Source organism: Phoenix dactylifera, chromosome 17 (genome assembly GCF_051530095.1).
Source record: "Phoenix dactylifera cultivar Ajwa chromosome 17, Ajwa_hap1_PhDact_Kaust_v1.1, whole genome shotgun sequence".
Lineage (NCBI taxonomy): Eukaryota > Viridiplantae > Streptophyta > Magnoliopsida > Arecales > Arecaceae > Phoenix > Phoenix dactylifera.
Window position 1 is genome coordinate 7,273,424 of NC_143206.1, and position 13,485 is coordinate 7,286,908.

The 13,485-nt window shown below is 39.3% G+C and overlaps 1 protein-coding gene and 1 non-coding gene across 2 annotated transcripts; both read left to right on the forward strand.

The window, feature by feature from the left end:
• Positions 1 to 500: 500 nt before the first annotated feature.
• LOC149751017 (small nucleolar RNA R71) lies at positions 501 to 607 on the forward strand. The gene has a single exon (XR_016398937.1). It is a non-coding gene; the product is annotated as a small nucleolar RNA R71 (small nucleolar RNA).
• Positions 608 to 7,704: 7,097 nt separating this feature from the next.
• On the forward strand, positions 7,705 to 12,465 carry LOC113461917 (putative disease resistance protein RGA4). The gene is made up of 2 exons (XM_089928101.1): positions 7,705 to 11,684; positions 11,997 to 12,465. Exon 1 carries the CDS (start codon positions 7,857 to 7,859, stop codon positions 11,661 to 11,663), a length of 3,807 nt encoding a protein of 1,268 aa, XP_089784227.1. The 5' UTR covers positions 7,705 to 7,856; the 3' UTR covers positions 11,664 to 11,684; positions 11,997 to 12,465.
• Positions 12,466 to 13,485: the final 1,020 nt, after the last annotated feature.

Consider the following 13,485-nt stretch of genomic DNA (forward strand, 5'->3'; position numbering starts at 1 on the left):
CATGTCTCCAACTAAAGTTAGGATGGTTTCGCCAATTAGGATTATATGTTTCTGGAAATGGTCTTTTATAAGTATTGGTGAAATTTGCTTGATCATGCAGCACTTCTTGAAAAGCAGGGATTGTAGGACAATCCTTGGTCACATGTACATTACTCTCGCAAATCCCACATATACTTTCAACAATAGTTTGTGCTTTTCCTATATTGGCTTTGCTTAATTCCATGGCTTTAACCTTCCTAGTCAGATTAGCAATTTTTACATTGACATCATTATCATCTTTAATAAGATATATTCCTCCTTTTGCATTAGGTGCTATTTTAGATTTTTCATTTTTATCTGTTGTATCCCAAGCTTGTGCATTTTCTGCTAAAAGATCAAAATAATCCCAGGCTTCATTTGGTTCCTTACTCATGAATTCACCATTACACATCATTTCTACAAATTATCTCATATTGGAGGACAAACCATCATAAAAGAAATTAATGACCCTCCAAATTTCATATCCATGATGTGGGCAAGCAAGCAAAAGGTCCTTAAATCTTTTCCAACACTGAAAAAATGTTTCTCCATCTTTTTGTGCGAAGTTCATGATATTTCTTCTAAGTGTGTTTGTTTTATGTGTTGGGAAGAATTTCTTTAAAAATTCTCGTGTCATTTCTTTCCAGGTAGCTATGGTCCTAGGCCTTAAGGAGTGTAACCATGACTTAGCTTTTTCCTTTAAAGAAAAAGGAAATAACTTAAGCTTAACTACCTCTTCAGTGACATCATTGAAATGAAGTGTTGAACACACTTCATCAAATTCTTTCAGGTGCAAATAGGAACTTTCAGAATCAAGTCCGTGAAACTTTGGGAGTAATTGGATTATTCCTGGTTTCATGTCAAAAGCTCCCGCAGCAGTAGGAATAACCATACAGGATGGGGTACTGGTCCTAGTGGGTTGTAGATAATCACAAAGCGTTCTAATAGGTAAGTCATCTTGAAATTCATTATCTCCCTGATTACTACCATTATCTTCCATTTGATTATTTGAATTTTGAACAATTAAATTTTTATCTCTTGATTCAACTCGAAATAATCTATTCGTTTTATCTCTCTTCCACAACAGCATATACTGAAATTTTATTTTATTTTATATATTTTATTATTTATTTATTATTATTATTATTATTTTATTATTATTTTTTTGGATTGGTACAAGTACCACCTAAAGAGATCTAAACAAACACACGAACAAAAATTTAATTAAAATTATGCATTAAAACATCACCCAATAATTTCTAATGTTTTCCTAAAAATTTTAGACAGCTCCTAACTGGTTTGAAGAGAACACCTAAGCCTCCAATCCGGTCTAGTAACCTTAGTCGATCAGGTAAGCTCCCAGGTAAGTGGAGGGGTCACAATGCGTGTAGCAAAGGTCCCACTTAAGACCCACTTTCCTCGAACAGAAACTGTCTCCCGTCAATCACTTAGAGGGACAAAACTTGCCTAGACATCGACCCGGGCCATAGAGCGAAATTGGTGCAACTTTCAGTGGTCTTCGTCCTATTGAGCTCGAATATCCTTAGGGGCCAACGTCTAGTTGATTTTAATTAGGCTTAGGATATTTATGCACTGGGATGATTTTTGGGCTAAAGACGAGTGATGAAATTCCGATCTTATCTTTTTAATGGGTTCAACCCTTAGATTATTTTATGCAAATGCTTTATACTATATGCAACAATCAAGAAGATTTTTAACATTTTATGTCATGACATTAAATTGCATTTGAATAGTTGATCAAGCAAACTAGCTAAAAAAAATTTTTAATTTTTAATTTTTATTTTTATTTATTTTATTATTATTTTAATTATTAATTATTTTTTTTAACAAGAGTAAAATTCTAATCTAGGAATTAAAATAGGACTAGTATGAACAAAATAGGAAAAATAATTTAAATACTCACGGCCGGAGTTTGTTCACTCCGGGAATCCAAAAATTTGATCTTGATCTTTCTCGTTACTAGTCCTGCTTTGTGTCGTCCTTGAATCTGAAAAGATTTGAAATTTCAACCTTGTTAAAAATAAAGAAAAATTGAAGAACTAGAAATTAAAAATTGAAATTTGCAGCCTTGTTCTCGTTCGCACGTTGCAAATCCTCGGCAACGACGCCAAAAACTTGCTCACGGCCGGAGTTTGTTCACTCCGGGAATCCAAAAATTTGATCTTGATCTTTCTCGTTACTAGTCCTGCTTTGTGTCGTCCTTGAATCTGAAAAGATTTGAAATTTCAACCTTGTTAAAAATAAAGAAAAATTGAAGAACTAGAAATTAAAAATTGAAATTTGCAGCCTTGTTCTCGTTCGCACGTTGCAAATCCCCGGCAACGACGCCAAAAACTTGCTACGGTTTTAATCTTGCTTTTTTTAAAAAAAAGAGAAATTAAATATAGAATACCCCAAGTATAGGGTGTAGCAAAGTAATATTCTCGGTGAGTCCGAGGTCGAATCCACAGGGATTTGACAGTGAACAAAAACTAAAGGCTGAATAATATTTGGATTAACAAAAATATAACTAAGGCATCAGGATTCAGCCTAGCACTTCATCATGCTTTTCTTAAAATTACCTATTAATTATAATAAAATAGATTTAGTTTTATGGGCAGCATTATAGTAATTCTATTTTAAACTACAGGAATTTCTAAGCATCTGTTATACCCGGGGGAAATAACAAATCAAAGGAAATATATAAGTTTGAAATAATTTCTATCAATCTACTGCACCATAAATTAAATCAAAAACATTAAAATTCCATTGATGATTAAAGGAAATACATGAAGAAAATGCTAGGCTTTTCCCTAGCCTTAGCTAAAAGAGGTTTAACTACTCATATGAGATGGAAGCAATTTTTGTAAAAAGGATTTAGCAAAGAAAAAGAATAAAACATAAACTCTTTCTCCCTTTTTATTTAGAAACAGAGCACTCTGTTTCTTTTCATTTCCACGCTCCCCATCTCCACCGGATGGCTTCTTTCCTCCGTGGCCTCCTCCTGCTCTCTCTGCCGACCGGGAAAGATGTGGATGTTGGCTTCCCCCTCCTCTCCTTTCCGTCCTCGGCTCTTCTTTGCCTCCACCGGCAGCAAAGACTTGGGATGGGAAGAGCCGCTAACACTTGGATGGATCCGGCCGGCTGTCCTCTTCTCTTCCCTCGCTCGGCTGAGAAAAATCGGAAGAAAGATGTGGTTGTTTGGCTTCCCTCTGGTTCCCTTCTGCCTCTCTCACCCCTCCTCCCTCGTAGCCCCTTCCTGGTTCCTTTTATAGACACCTTCAGCGGATTGGAGAAGCTGGAACGCTGCTGGGAGCGGATGAGACGCGGGGTGGAATGATCCTGCTGGTAACGGCTGGAAGAAGATAATACAATCGGATAGGGAGTTGCTGAGGCGCGGTTGAAGATTTGGCTTCTTCCCTTTTGCTGCCGTTGGGAATTTATTTTCATGTTTGAGAAGACTCTTCAGATGAATGATGGGAAGAATGGAATGTGGATGACCGTTGGGAAGAAACAGGGGAGACGCTTGGAGATGATGAACGTTGGGAAGCTCCTCACGGCCGCTGGCTCGAACAGATGGAATGTGGCGATGGTTGGGAAGCTGAGAAGACTCCTCTAATGGCTGGAATTCATTTGCTGTAAAGGAAGTGGAGGGATGTTGAGAAGTTGAAGACTTGGGCAGATGATCGGATGCCGCTTGGAATACGTGGGACGCGGACGGTTTGGGAGTTGTTCGGCTGCTGGGATGAACCGAACGGATGCATGGAATATGTGGATGGCCGTTGTGGATGAGCTGGGATCTTCATGACGCGGGCACTAATGCTGGCTGAATCAGCTGGACGCAGTGATATGGATTGCATGATGGATGACGGGCAACGTGAGGCTCAGATGAGACGCTAGGGATTTGTTGAGCACGGGCTGCCAGGCATTGAGCTCAAATCCAACGTTATTGGGTCTTTTGAATTACATGCACTCAGACACAAATAAAACATTAATTAATTAATTTTATTAATAAAGATTAGCTATAATACTAATTAAGATAATATGAAAATTTCACTTTTGTACTCTCATCAAATGGCTGAATTCTTTTCTTGCTAGGCTTGCTCTCTTGGGGTTTTTGGTTGGTTCGGCCACTAGGATGAAGACCTCCTTTTAATGTCGCCCCACCTCCTCTCTCTCCTCCCTTTTACACGCCAACCATCAGAAGATGGTTTTGATTTTGTGGAATTTGAATTCAAAAAACAAATTCAAACGGAGTTGGGCGATTTGAATGCATGGCGCCATGATGTCTTTGATCTTATCATCACCCTTCATCATGGAGCCTTATCCTTTCGATTACAATCAATCTCCCACGCCCACAATCAGATTAGAGGTCATGTGGTGATTTTGTGGTGTTTGAATTCAAAATTCAAACTTAATTAGAAGTGAGATAGAGATAAGGATGACATATGTCATGGCGCCATGAAGAAAGAGAATTTGATCTTATCCAATTCTTTTCATGAATTTATCTCTCCATGTCGCCCCATCTGATAATGAAGGAGGTCCCTCATGTGTGCCACATGTCCCATGGCACCATTAAATAAATTAAATTAGTTTTTAATCATATTAAAAAATCAATTCATAGTGCCATGCATGGATATGTGACATGTGGATTTTAAGATTCGAACAATTTTAGATCAAACCCTTTTAATTTAATTAAATTCTAACTATTAGGACTGTCCAATTACCTTGAGTTGAACCTAATCCAATTAGGTCAATCTCTAATTAAGCACAAATTTAATTTAATTTAATTTGGTCAACCTAAGTCCTCTTGATTCAGACCTAATCCAATCAGGTCAAAAATCCTGATTGAGCCCAGAGTTGATTCCAATTCAATTTGGCTCATCCTTAGTCCAATTACTCAATCAAATTGAATTCATTAGTAATCTAATTACTAATTAATCCTCCAATAATTACTTTAATTATTTTTACGATAATTTGCCAATCGAATTGACCAAATTACCCCTGAATGATTTTCAATCATTCTTCAGCCATCTTGATCAATCAGGAAACTTCTATGCGTGTGACCTTATAGGTTCGAACCTAAGTCGGTAGTACAAGAACGACTTCCTACACTAATCGATGTGACCATCTAGCAATGGTATCCGACATCCGGATAGGCCGAATATATGCGAAGCAAATATTCTGGAATTCTGAACTATGGTTGCTGTATAGTTCATCCCTTTGACTCCTAATGCCAGGATGACCTCAGAGTTCTGTCAAATCTGTAATAAGTATATCCTTTATGTGATCAACTTTAGAAATCGTGTGACTCCTCACAAGGATTACCCTGGCCAAGATTTTGCTAAATTGAACTCAAAGCATTATCTCCTGTTTCTAGGAAGGGTCAATTCCATCTTGACTCACGCACTGATTTTGTAAATACTTGACTGTACCCAGTAACCTTCCATCCCAGAATTAGAAATTCTGCTAGTCCGGTACCAAAGTACAGTGAGTTGCTTGCTAATCACTGTGGTGATCTCAGGTCTGAGGGATACTTATACCCATATCCACTCGGAACATCTCTTGATAGTAGAGCATTCCGGAATTGGTCACGTTCAGTGAAATGTACTCCTACACTTCACCTGTGTGACATATCAGTGTCTCCACACTCCTTGGTTAAGAGGACAACCAACGTATATGTCACACAACGACCTAATCTCGATTATGTTGTCATCCTAGTAACAGCATATCATTTGGTCGCGAACAGATTTAAGGACTCGAAGATAAATCCTCCTTTATCATAAAATATGTCTTAAGGACTTCAACATATAAGAGTTTATTTGAAGATGTACAATAAAATGATGAATAATGCCAAATAACACTTTATTAATTTGTCAATTTATTTACAAAATTCAATCATCAACACACTGACGATTGACTTTTAGGATACAATTCCCAACATCTATCTCCTTCTTCTTCTCAATGCCGCCGGCCCTTTTTTTTTTTTTTGGGAGGCAGCCTGTGGCTACCCACGGTGGCAGCCACCACGCTGGCCACCATCCGTGGCCGCCTCCCCAGCCGCAGCTGCGGCCTGTCGCCCCGGCGAGCCGGCACGGACATCCGGCTCGTCGCTGCGACCCACCACAGCCATCGGGCAGTGGAAAGTAAAACAAACAAAAAAAAGAGGTAGGGGAGGAAAGGGCAGCCATGGCCGCCGCCTCCCCGGCAGGCGCTGCGGCCCGCCATCCCGACCCCCCTATAATATTATATTACATTATATCATAATACATTGATATGTTATGTTAAATAATTTAATATTATATTAAATTATTATCCTATAGTATACAATATTATAGTACTTTATTATAACAATATTATATTACATTACATTAATATTATACTATATCATATATTTATGTATTAATATATATTATATTTTATTATGCTCTCTTGTATAATACTAATAATGTTCTTGATGGTCATTTTGTCATACAAAAGTACTTTCTCAGTTTGTTTACCAAACAAATGTTAAACCGCCACAACACTTTAGAAATGTAGTTACTAACAGCAAATAGCTTTTTATAAAAGCTCTACTTCTAATAATTCTACTTCCAACAGCTCCCTCAAATAGAGTCTTATCCATAGTGAAGATAACTGCCTAAGGATAATTATCTTATTGCCAATGTGGATCACTTAGAAGTGTGCAGCCAAAGTTTTCCACACATAAGGCACGTAAGAATTGTGGTCCCTTCGGCAAAATTATTGTTGCGATTTTTATCCACGGGTAGGTTGGAATTTCAAAGAGACGAGCCATCGTGACAGCGACAAAGAAAGTTTCGCGGAAATTTCGTCAGACGGGCATTGGTCGTTTTTCTCTTTTTGAAAACTCCATCTTGACGACCTAACAGAGACCGTGTTAAAAAATATTCCTTTTTTTGTTGGATAATAAGGAAATCCAACGGCAGGCCGGCTGCCACTCCAGTGATATGTGGTTAGATGCTCTTTTTGGGAGCCCTTTTAGGCTTTAGCCGTTTCCAGACTTTTTCTGGTGGTGGTGCCATGTCCTGTCACCTTGACTTAAACAACACTGCAAGGATGAGAAACGCGAAGACTTTTTTTGTTTGACACATTCAAATGTGAGGACTTGACGGGAGGAAAAGAAACCACCAAGAAGCAATATTCTTCCTTCGATTTTTTTCTTTTTTGTTGAAAAGATATTCTTCATAGTAGGCGACGGCCGGAAGAAGCGTAATCATGGACGACACCAAAGATGTATTTAATTCGCAATCCAAAATAAAACTGGAATTAAAATCAAAATAAACTAAAATAAAAATTAAAATAAATATATTTAGTTCATCATTGAAATCAAAATCAAAAAAGTTATTAAAGTGAATATAAAAAAAACTAAGATTATATTTTGAAAAATTAAAATATTTTTATTTCTTCTTAAAACGTCCAATAAAATAATAAAATAAGAGGCATCTATTTCCGTTCACATCAAATCTCTCAGCCAAACATCCTCGGATTATCTTTCCTAAAATCACATAATGGTAGCCACGAATGTTCATTGACGTGGCGGTAATTTGTTTTGGTAAGATAAAACTGAAATAATGGATAGTTGTAATACTGTAGTTACAACATGCAGTGCACTTGATCAAACAGACGTTGGGACCACTATTAATTGACTTTTCTGTTCACATCAAGCAGGAAAGGAAAAAAGAGCAAAGGAGAAAAACTTCCAGAGCACCTACAGATCTAGCGGAAAGAGAGAGAGCATTTCCACTGGGTCACGCTCTTTTCCATCCATCAACTCTTCTTCCCAAATCAATCGGAGAGACTCTTTGCAGCCTGGAGTAATGGCTGACGTGCTTCTCTCAGCCTTGCTACCGGTGGTAATGAGGAAGGCGACCGACCATGTTCTCCAACAGTTTGGAGTGATGTGGGGCATCCATGAGAAGCTAAAAAAGCTGGAAAGAAAGCTGTTGGCAATCCAGTCCAAACTTGGAGATGCAGAGGAGCGACAAGTCAAGGATGCGGCTGTGAAGAGCTGGTTGGCAGATCTGAAGGATGCAGCCTACGAAGCAGACGACATCCTGGATGAGTTCAATATGGAAGCAATGCGGCGGAAGGCAGAGATTCAGATCGATATGACAAAAAGGGTGCGCAGCTTCTTTTCTTTTCATAATCCAATTTGGTTTCGTTTTAAAATGGGGCGAAAGTTGAATGCTATTGTTGAAAAAATAGAGAAACTAGCAGACGAGGGAAATAAATTTGGTTTCGAGGTCAAAACCCAACCCCAAAACAGGGACAGGCCACAAACCCACTCTTATGTTGATGAGTCAGAGGTCATCGGTAGGGAGGAAGATAAAGAAAGAATAGTGAAGTTGCTACTGGATCATGATACCAACCAGAATGTTGCAGTCCTTCCCATAGTTGGGATGGGGGGTTTGGGTAAGACCACACTGGCCCAATTGATTTACAAAGATCAGAGGGTGGAGAAACATTTCCAGCCGCTCATATGGGTCTGTGTGTCGGATGAGTTCGATGTTGCAAAACTTGCTAAAGCAATAATAGCTTCAGCCACAGGGGTTCAGTGCGAGCTATCAAACATGGAGTTGTTACAACGCCGCCTTCGAGAAGTTGTAAGTGGGAAGAGGTACTTACTTGTATTAGATGATATTTGGAACGAGGATCAGGCAAAGTGGGATCAGCTAAGAACTTTACTAGGAACTGGTGGAGAAGGGAGTAGGATTGTTGCGACTACACGAAGTGAGCGGGCATCGTCGATAATGGGTACCCTCGGCACTTATTACCTACCGTATTTGACTGCGGATGTTTCTTGGGAATTGTTTAGGAAGAGAGCATTTGAAGGGGGAGCAGAAGAGCCTCAAAATCTCGTAACCATCGGCAAGGAGATTGTCAAGAAATGTGGTGGGTTGCCTCTGGCAGTGAATACACTGGGGGGATTAATGCATTCCGAGACCCAGGAGTCGGAATGGCGGTCCGTGAGGGATAGCGAGATTTGGGATCTGCAGGTCGCTGAAGATGGGATCTTGCCAGCACTAAGGTTGAGCTACAGTCACTTGCCTTCCCATTTAAAACAATGCTTTGCTTTTTGTGCCATATTTCCGAAGGATTATGAGATGGAAAAGGATTTGTTGATTCAACTATGGATGGCCAACGGATTCATTCCATCCTATGGAAGAAAGGAGTTGGAAGACAAAGGGCATGAGATTTTTAATGAGTTGGCTTGGAGATCCTTCTTTCAGGATATCAAGGAAACTGGGGAGAATGCCTTATACGGGCGTCTTTATTATCAAACAAGATGCAAGATGCATGACCTCATGCACGATCTGGCGCGATCCATTATGGGGAATGAATGCCTTGCCACACTGGACCCTGCCAGGTGGGAAGATATGTCTACGAAAGCCCGTCACTTGTTTGCATTTAGGAAAGTTCAATTGAATAATTATCCAAATATTCGCACTCTCCGGTGCCCGGGATTCTCTGCTAGTATTCCTGCGGATTCATCAAACCCAAAGTCCTTGAGAGCATTGGATCTGCATTATTCTAATATCAAACGACTGCCTATTGCAATTGCATATTTGCAACATCTGAGATACCTCGACCTCTCTGGTAACCCTATTGAAGCATTACCGGATGCCACCAGCACACTTTTCAATCTACAAACTCTGAAACTCTCTCGCTGCAAGAATCTACGTAAGCTGCCCGAAAACATAAGAAATATGAGTAGCCTGAGGCATCTCTACATTGACAGATGTCCTAGTCTGAAGCACCTGCCAGCAGGTATCGGGAAATTGAGCAGCCTGCGAACGTTGACCAAATATTTTGTAGGAAATGATGCTGGATGGCGTATAGGTGAGTTGAATAGCTTAAATCTCGGTGGCCATCTAGAGCTGTATAACTTGAGGAATGTGAGGGATGCAGCAGATGCTAAAGAAGCTAATCTTAGTTCCAAACATAACCTTTGCTCATTAATAATATGCTGGGATATGGTTGAGTGGTATCTCCCTTTCCGCTATGAAGAAAGTGCCCATGAATGTTTCGAAGAAGATGTTTTGCCAGCAGAAAATGCCGAAGAGGTGTCGGAAGCCTTTAGACCTCATGATGGCTTAAAACTGCTGAAAGTATGGCGCTACGGGGGTGGCAGCTTTCCAACATGGATGATGGACTCTCTATTGCTGCAACATGTAGTTGAAATCTATCTGGGAGTTTGCACAAGATGTCAATATCTCCCGCCTTTGTGGCAGCTACCTTCTCTTAAATTTCTGTACATGATTAAGATGGATAGCGTCAAGCACATCCGCAGCAGCACCATCTATGGCAACGCAAGCAATGGCACAGTGCGACCATTCCCCTCACTGAAAAGATTAGTGTTGCATACGATGAAGAGCTTGGAGAAGTGGTCAGAGTTTGAAGGAACTGCAGAAGTCCCGTTGGTTTTTCCTCACCTTGCTGAGCTTAAGATCATCAATTGCCCAAATTTGATGACCATGCCAGAGCTACCATCTCTCCAAAGTTTAGAAATGAATGGAACTACTAGTAAGAAGTCGGGCTTGATCTGTAGTCTGACGACACTCTCTTCCCTTACTTCTCTCCTATCTTTGAGGATGAAACATTGTGATGATCTGGTCTACTGGTCGGAGAAGGAGTTTCGTGGCTTGAACTCACTGAAGATGTTAAGTCTCCATCATTGCAACAAGTTGGTTGGCCCGTCACCTTTGCCATTATCCTCGCCATCATCAGGGGATGGAGAGCTCCTACCAAACCTGGAAGAGTTGGATATTAGAAATTGTGATAGTCTGCTGGAATTGCCCAAGTTGCCTGCTTCCCTCAGATCACTGTATGTTGGCTACTGCCGCAAAATAAATTCCTTGACAGACGGCCTGCGACTCCTACCAAATCTAGAAAAGCTGGATATTACACGTTGTGATGGTCTGCTGGAATTGCCCAAGTTGCCTGCATCCCTCAGATCACTGACTGTCTACCACTGCCCAAAATTGAATTTCTTGATGGAAGCCCTGCGACTCCTACCAAACCTGGAAGAGCTCGATATTGAACATTGTGATGGTCTGCTGGAATTGTCCAAGTTGCCTGCTTCCCTCAGATCACTGAAAGTTGGGTACTGTCCCAACATAAATTCCTTGACAGAAGGCTTGCGACATGCCACCTCTCTTGAGAGTGTCAATATTTCAGATTGCCCAAGCCTGACTTCTCTGCCGGTAGATCTGGGGCACCTAACAGCACTCAAGAAGATGGATATCAGCGAGCTTCATGGCTTGGAATCTTTGCCACAAGGGCTGGGACAGCTCGCTGCACTCGAGTCTCTGTTCATCAACGGTTGCAACAAATTATCATCTCTGCCAGAAGAGATGCAGAGCCTCACTGCCCTTCAGGATCTGTTTATTAGCTGTTGCCCTCGGTTGTCATCACTCCCAAAAGGTCTACAACGACGACTTCCTGGACTTGAGAATCTAGCCATTGAAGGCTGCCCCGATCTGGAGAGACAGTGCAAGAGAGGAGGACCGTATTGGGACCTCATCTCACGCATCCCCAGTACTGAAATATCGTCTAAGAGGAGGGGCAACTTCAGCACATTCCTTCCTTCCTTTTCTTGCTTTAGAAGACCATCTACAGCTTAATGTCATCCCAGTCCTTTCCAGGTACAAGCCCATCTCTCTCTCTCTCAAATGAAACTGAAATTAGTGAGTACAATTATTTATGTTCCCTCACATTCTCGTTCTTGCTGGGGGAATCTAGTGGCAAGTTTAGATCAGTTTGTCCATACTCACCAATGCGGTTCCTAATATGAGATGGTAGCCACACTACACTGTTCACACAAACTAATATGAACCAATTCATGATTAATTCTGACAAGAATTTTTTAGGGATAAGAGGTCAAGTGGGAGCTGGAGGGATACACATTGGAAATTTTCATTCATTTTTTCTCATTTTATTTTCTCTTGCTATGTCAGATGAGCAGCAAATTTAGCTTCAGGATGAATTAAGAGAGTTCACGGTACAAGCTGCTTTCTTGTCGATCATTTCAGCATGGAACTTCTTGCTATTCTAAATTTAATAACAGAAAAAACGGCATACTATGCCTTGGATAAACTTTTCAAAGATTTCCAAACATTCAATGATCAAGTGGCTTCGTATGAATCTTCCTGATAGATTTGCTTTTGTTGTTGTTACGCATTTAAAGGGACACCAGGAAGAGATAAGCTTAACTGCCTTTCAGAAGACGTTATTTGGCATGTAATGTGATGTTGATTGTTTTCTCTTAACCTTATTTTATTTCATATCCTTCGATATATAAATATTGTATTTGAAGACTTTGGACAGTACTTCTGCTTTATGTACCAAAAATAATTGAAAGATGAAGTGTTCATTAATTATTTGAACATCCACTTTGGGTGCTCTAACCATTTTTAAGTAGTATCATACAACAGCTATTTGATTGAGAATACTACTCTCATTAGCATGTTTTTCTTGTTTGCTTTTATGAGAAAATGTTACTCGTGATGTTTTCTCACAAGCTTTGGCACTTCTCTGGTTAATCTGGAAGGAGGAAAAAGAATGGAGTTAAAAGGTTATTTTTCTTGGAAGAGGGCCTCCCTGAGGGCATTGATGTTTTTTTGCCCTCTTTGCCATTTTTTCTGGGCAGTGAATTGATAAGCTTCAAGAGAAAGAGAAGCAAAATTTCTTGTTGCTGGCACCTCTATCTGTATTATTGGGCACAGATACCGGATTGAGGATCCTAGAGGTAAAATCTAGAGTGTAGATTGCATGACAATTCCTCTCATATTTATGCCCTTCATATATTTCAAAAAATGTAGCTTCGCTGCTCCCTAGGAGTTACTGCTATTTGTTCTGTTTTCTTTGGGGGTTATTCCTATGCCTACACCTCTATTGCATGTAATTCAATTACAGGTTGCAATTAGAAATACTGCAATTGAAGTTGTCATTGCAAAAACTATCTCTATTTAATTTTTATATATTTGAAATGCTCTAAGCTAAGATCCAGCAGTTTCTTAAATTCCTATACACTATTTTTATTTGTTATATTATTTCTATTTCTGTTATGTGAGCCTGCTTAGCTCGGAGATTAGAGCATGATCTATTAAAGTTACCGCCTTGAAAACAATGAACTGCTTTCTGCTATTATACTATAATAATTATCATACTATATTTATAATTAAAATAAAAAATAATGATATTATTAAATTATTATTAAATATTATTAAATTATTATAAAAATAATTACTATATTAATTAAGTCTCCATGAAATAATTTGTCATTATAAATCAAATATATTATTATAATAATAGACAGTATCCATAATATATATTCTTATGATAACTATTAATTATTAGTTAAAATGTATTTTTGTGCTATGAAGTTTTAGGGTGCTAGCAATCAAGACAATGAAGTTCAACATGTGGAAATTTAGTCACGAATGT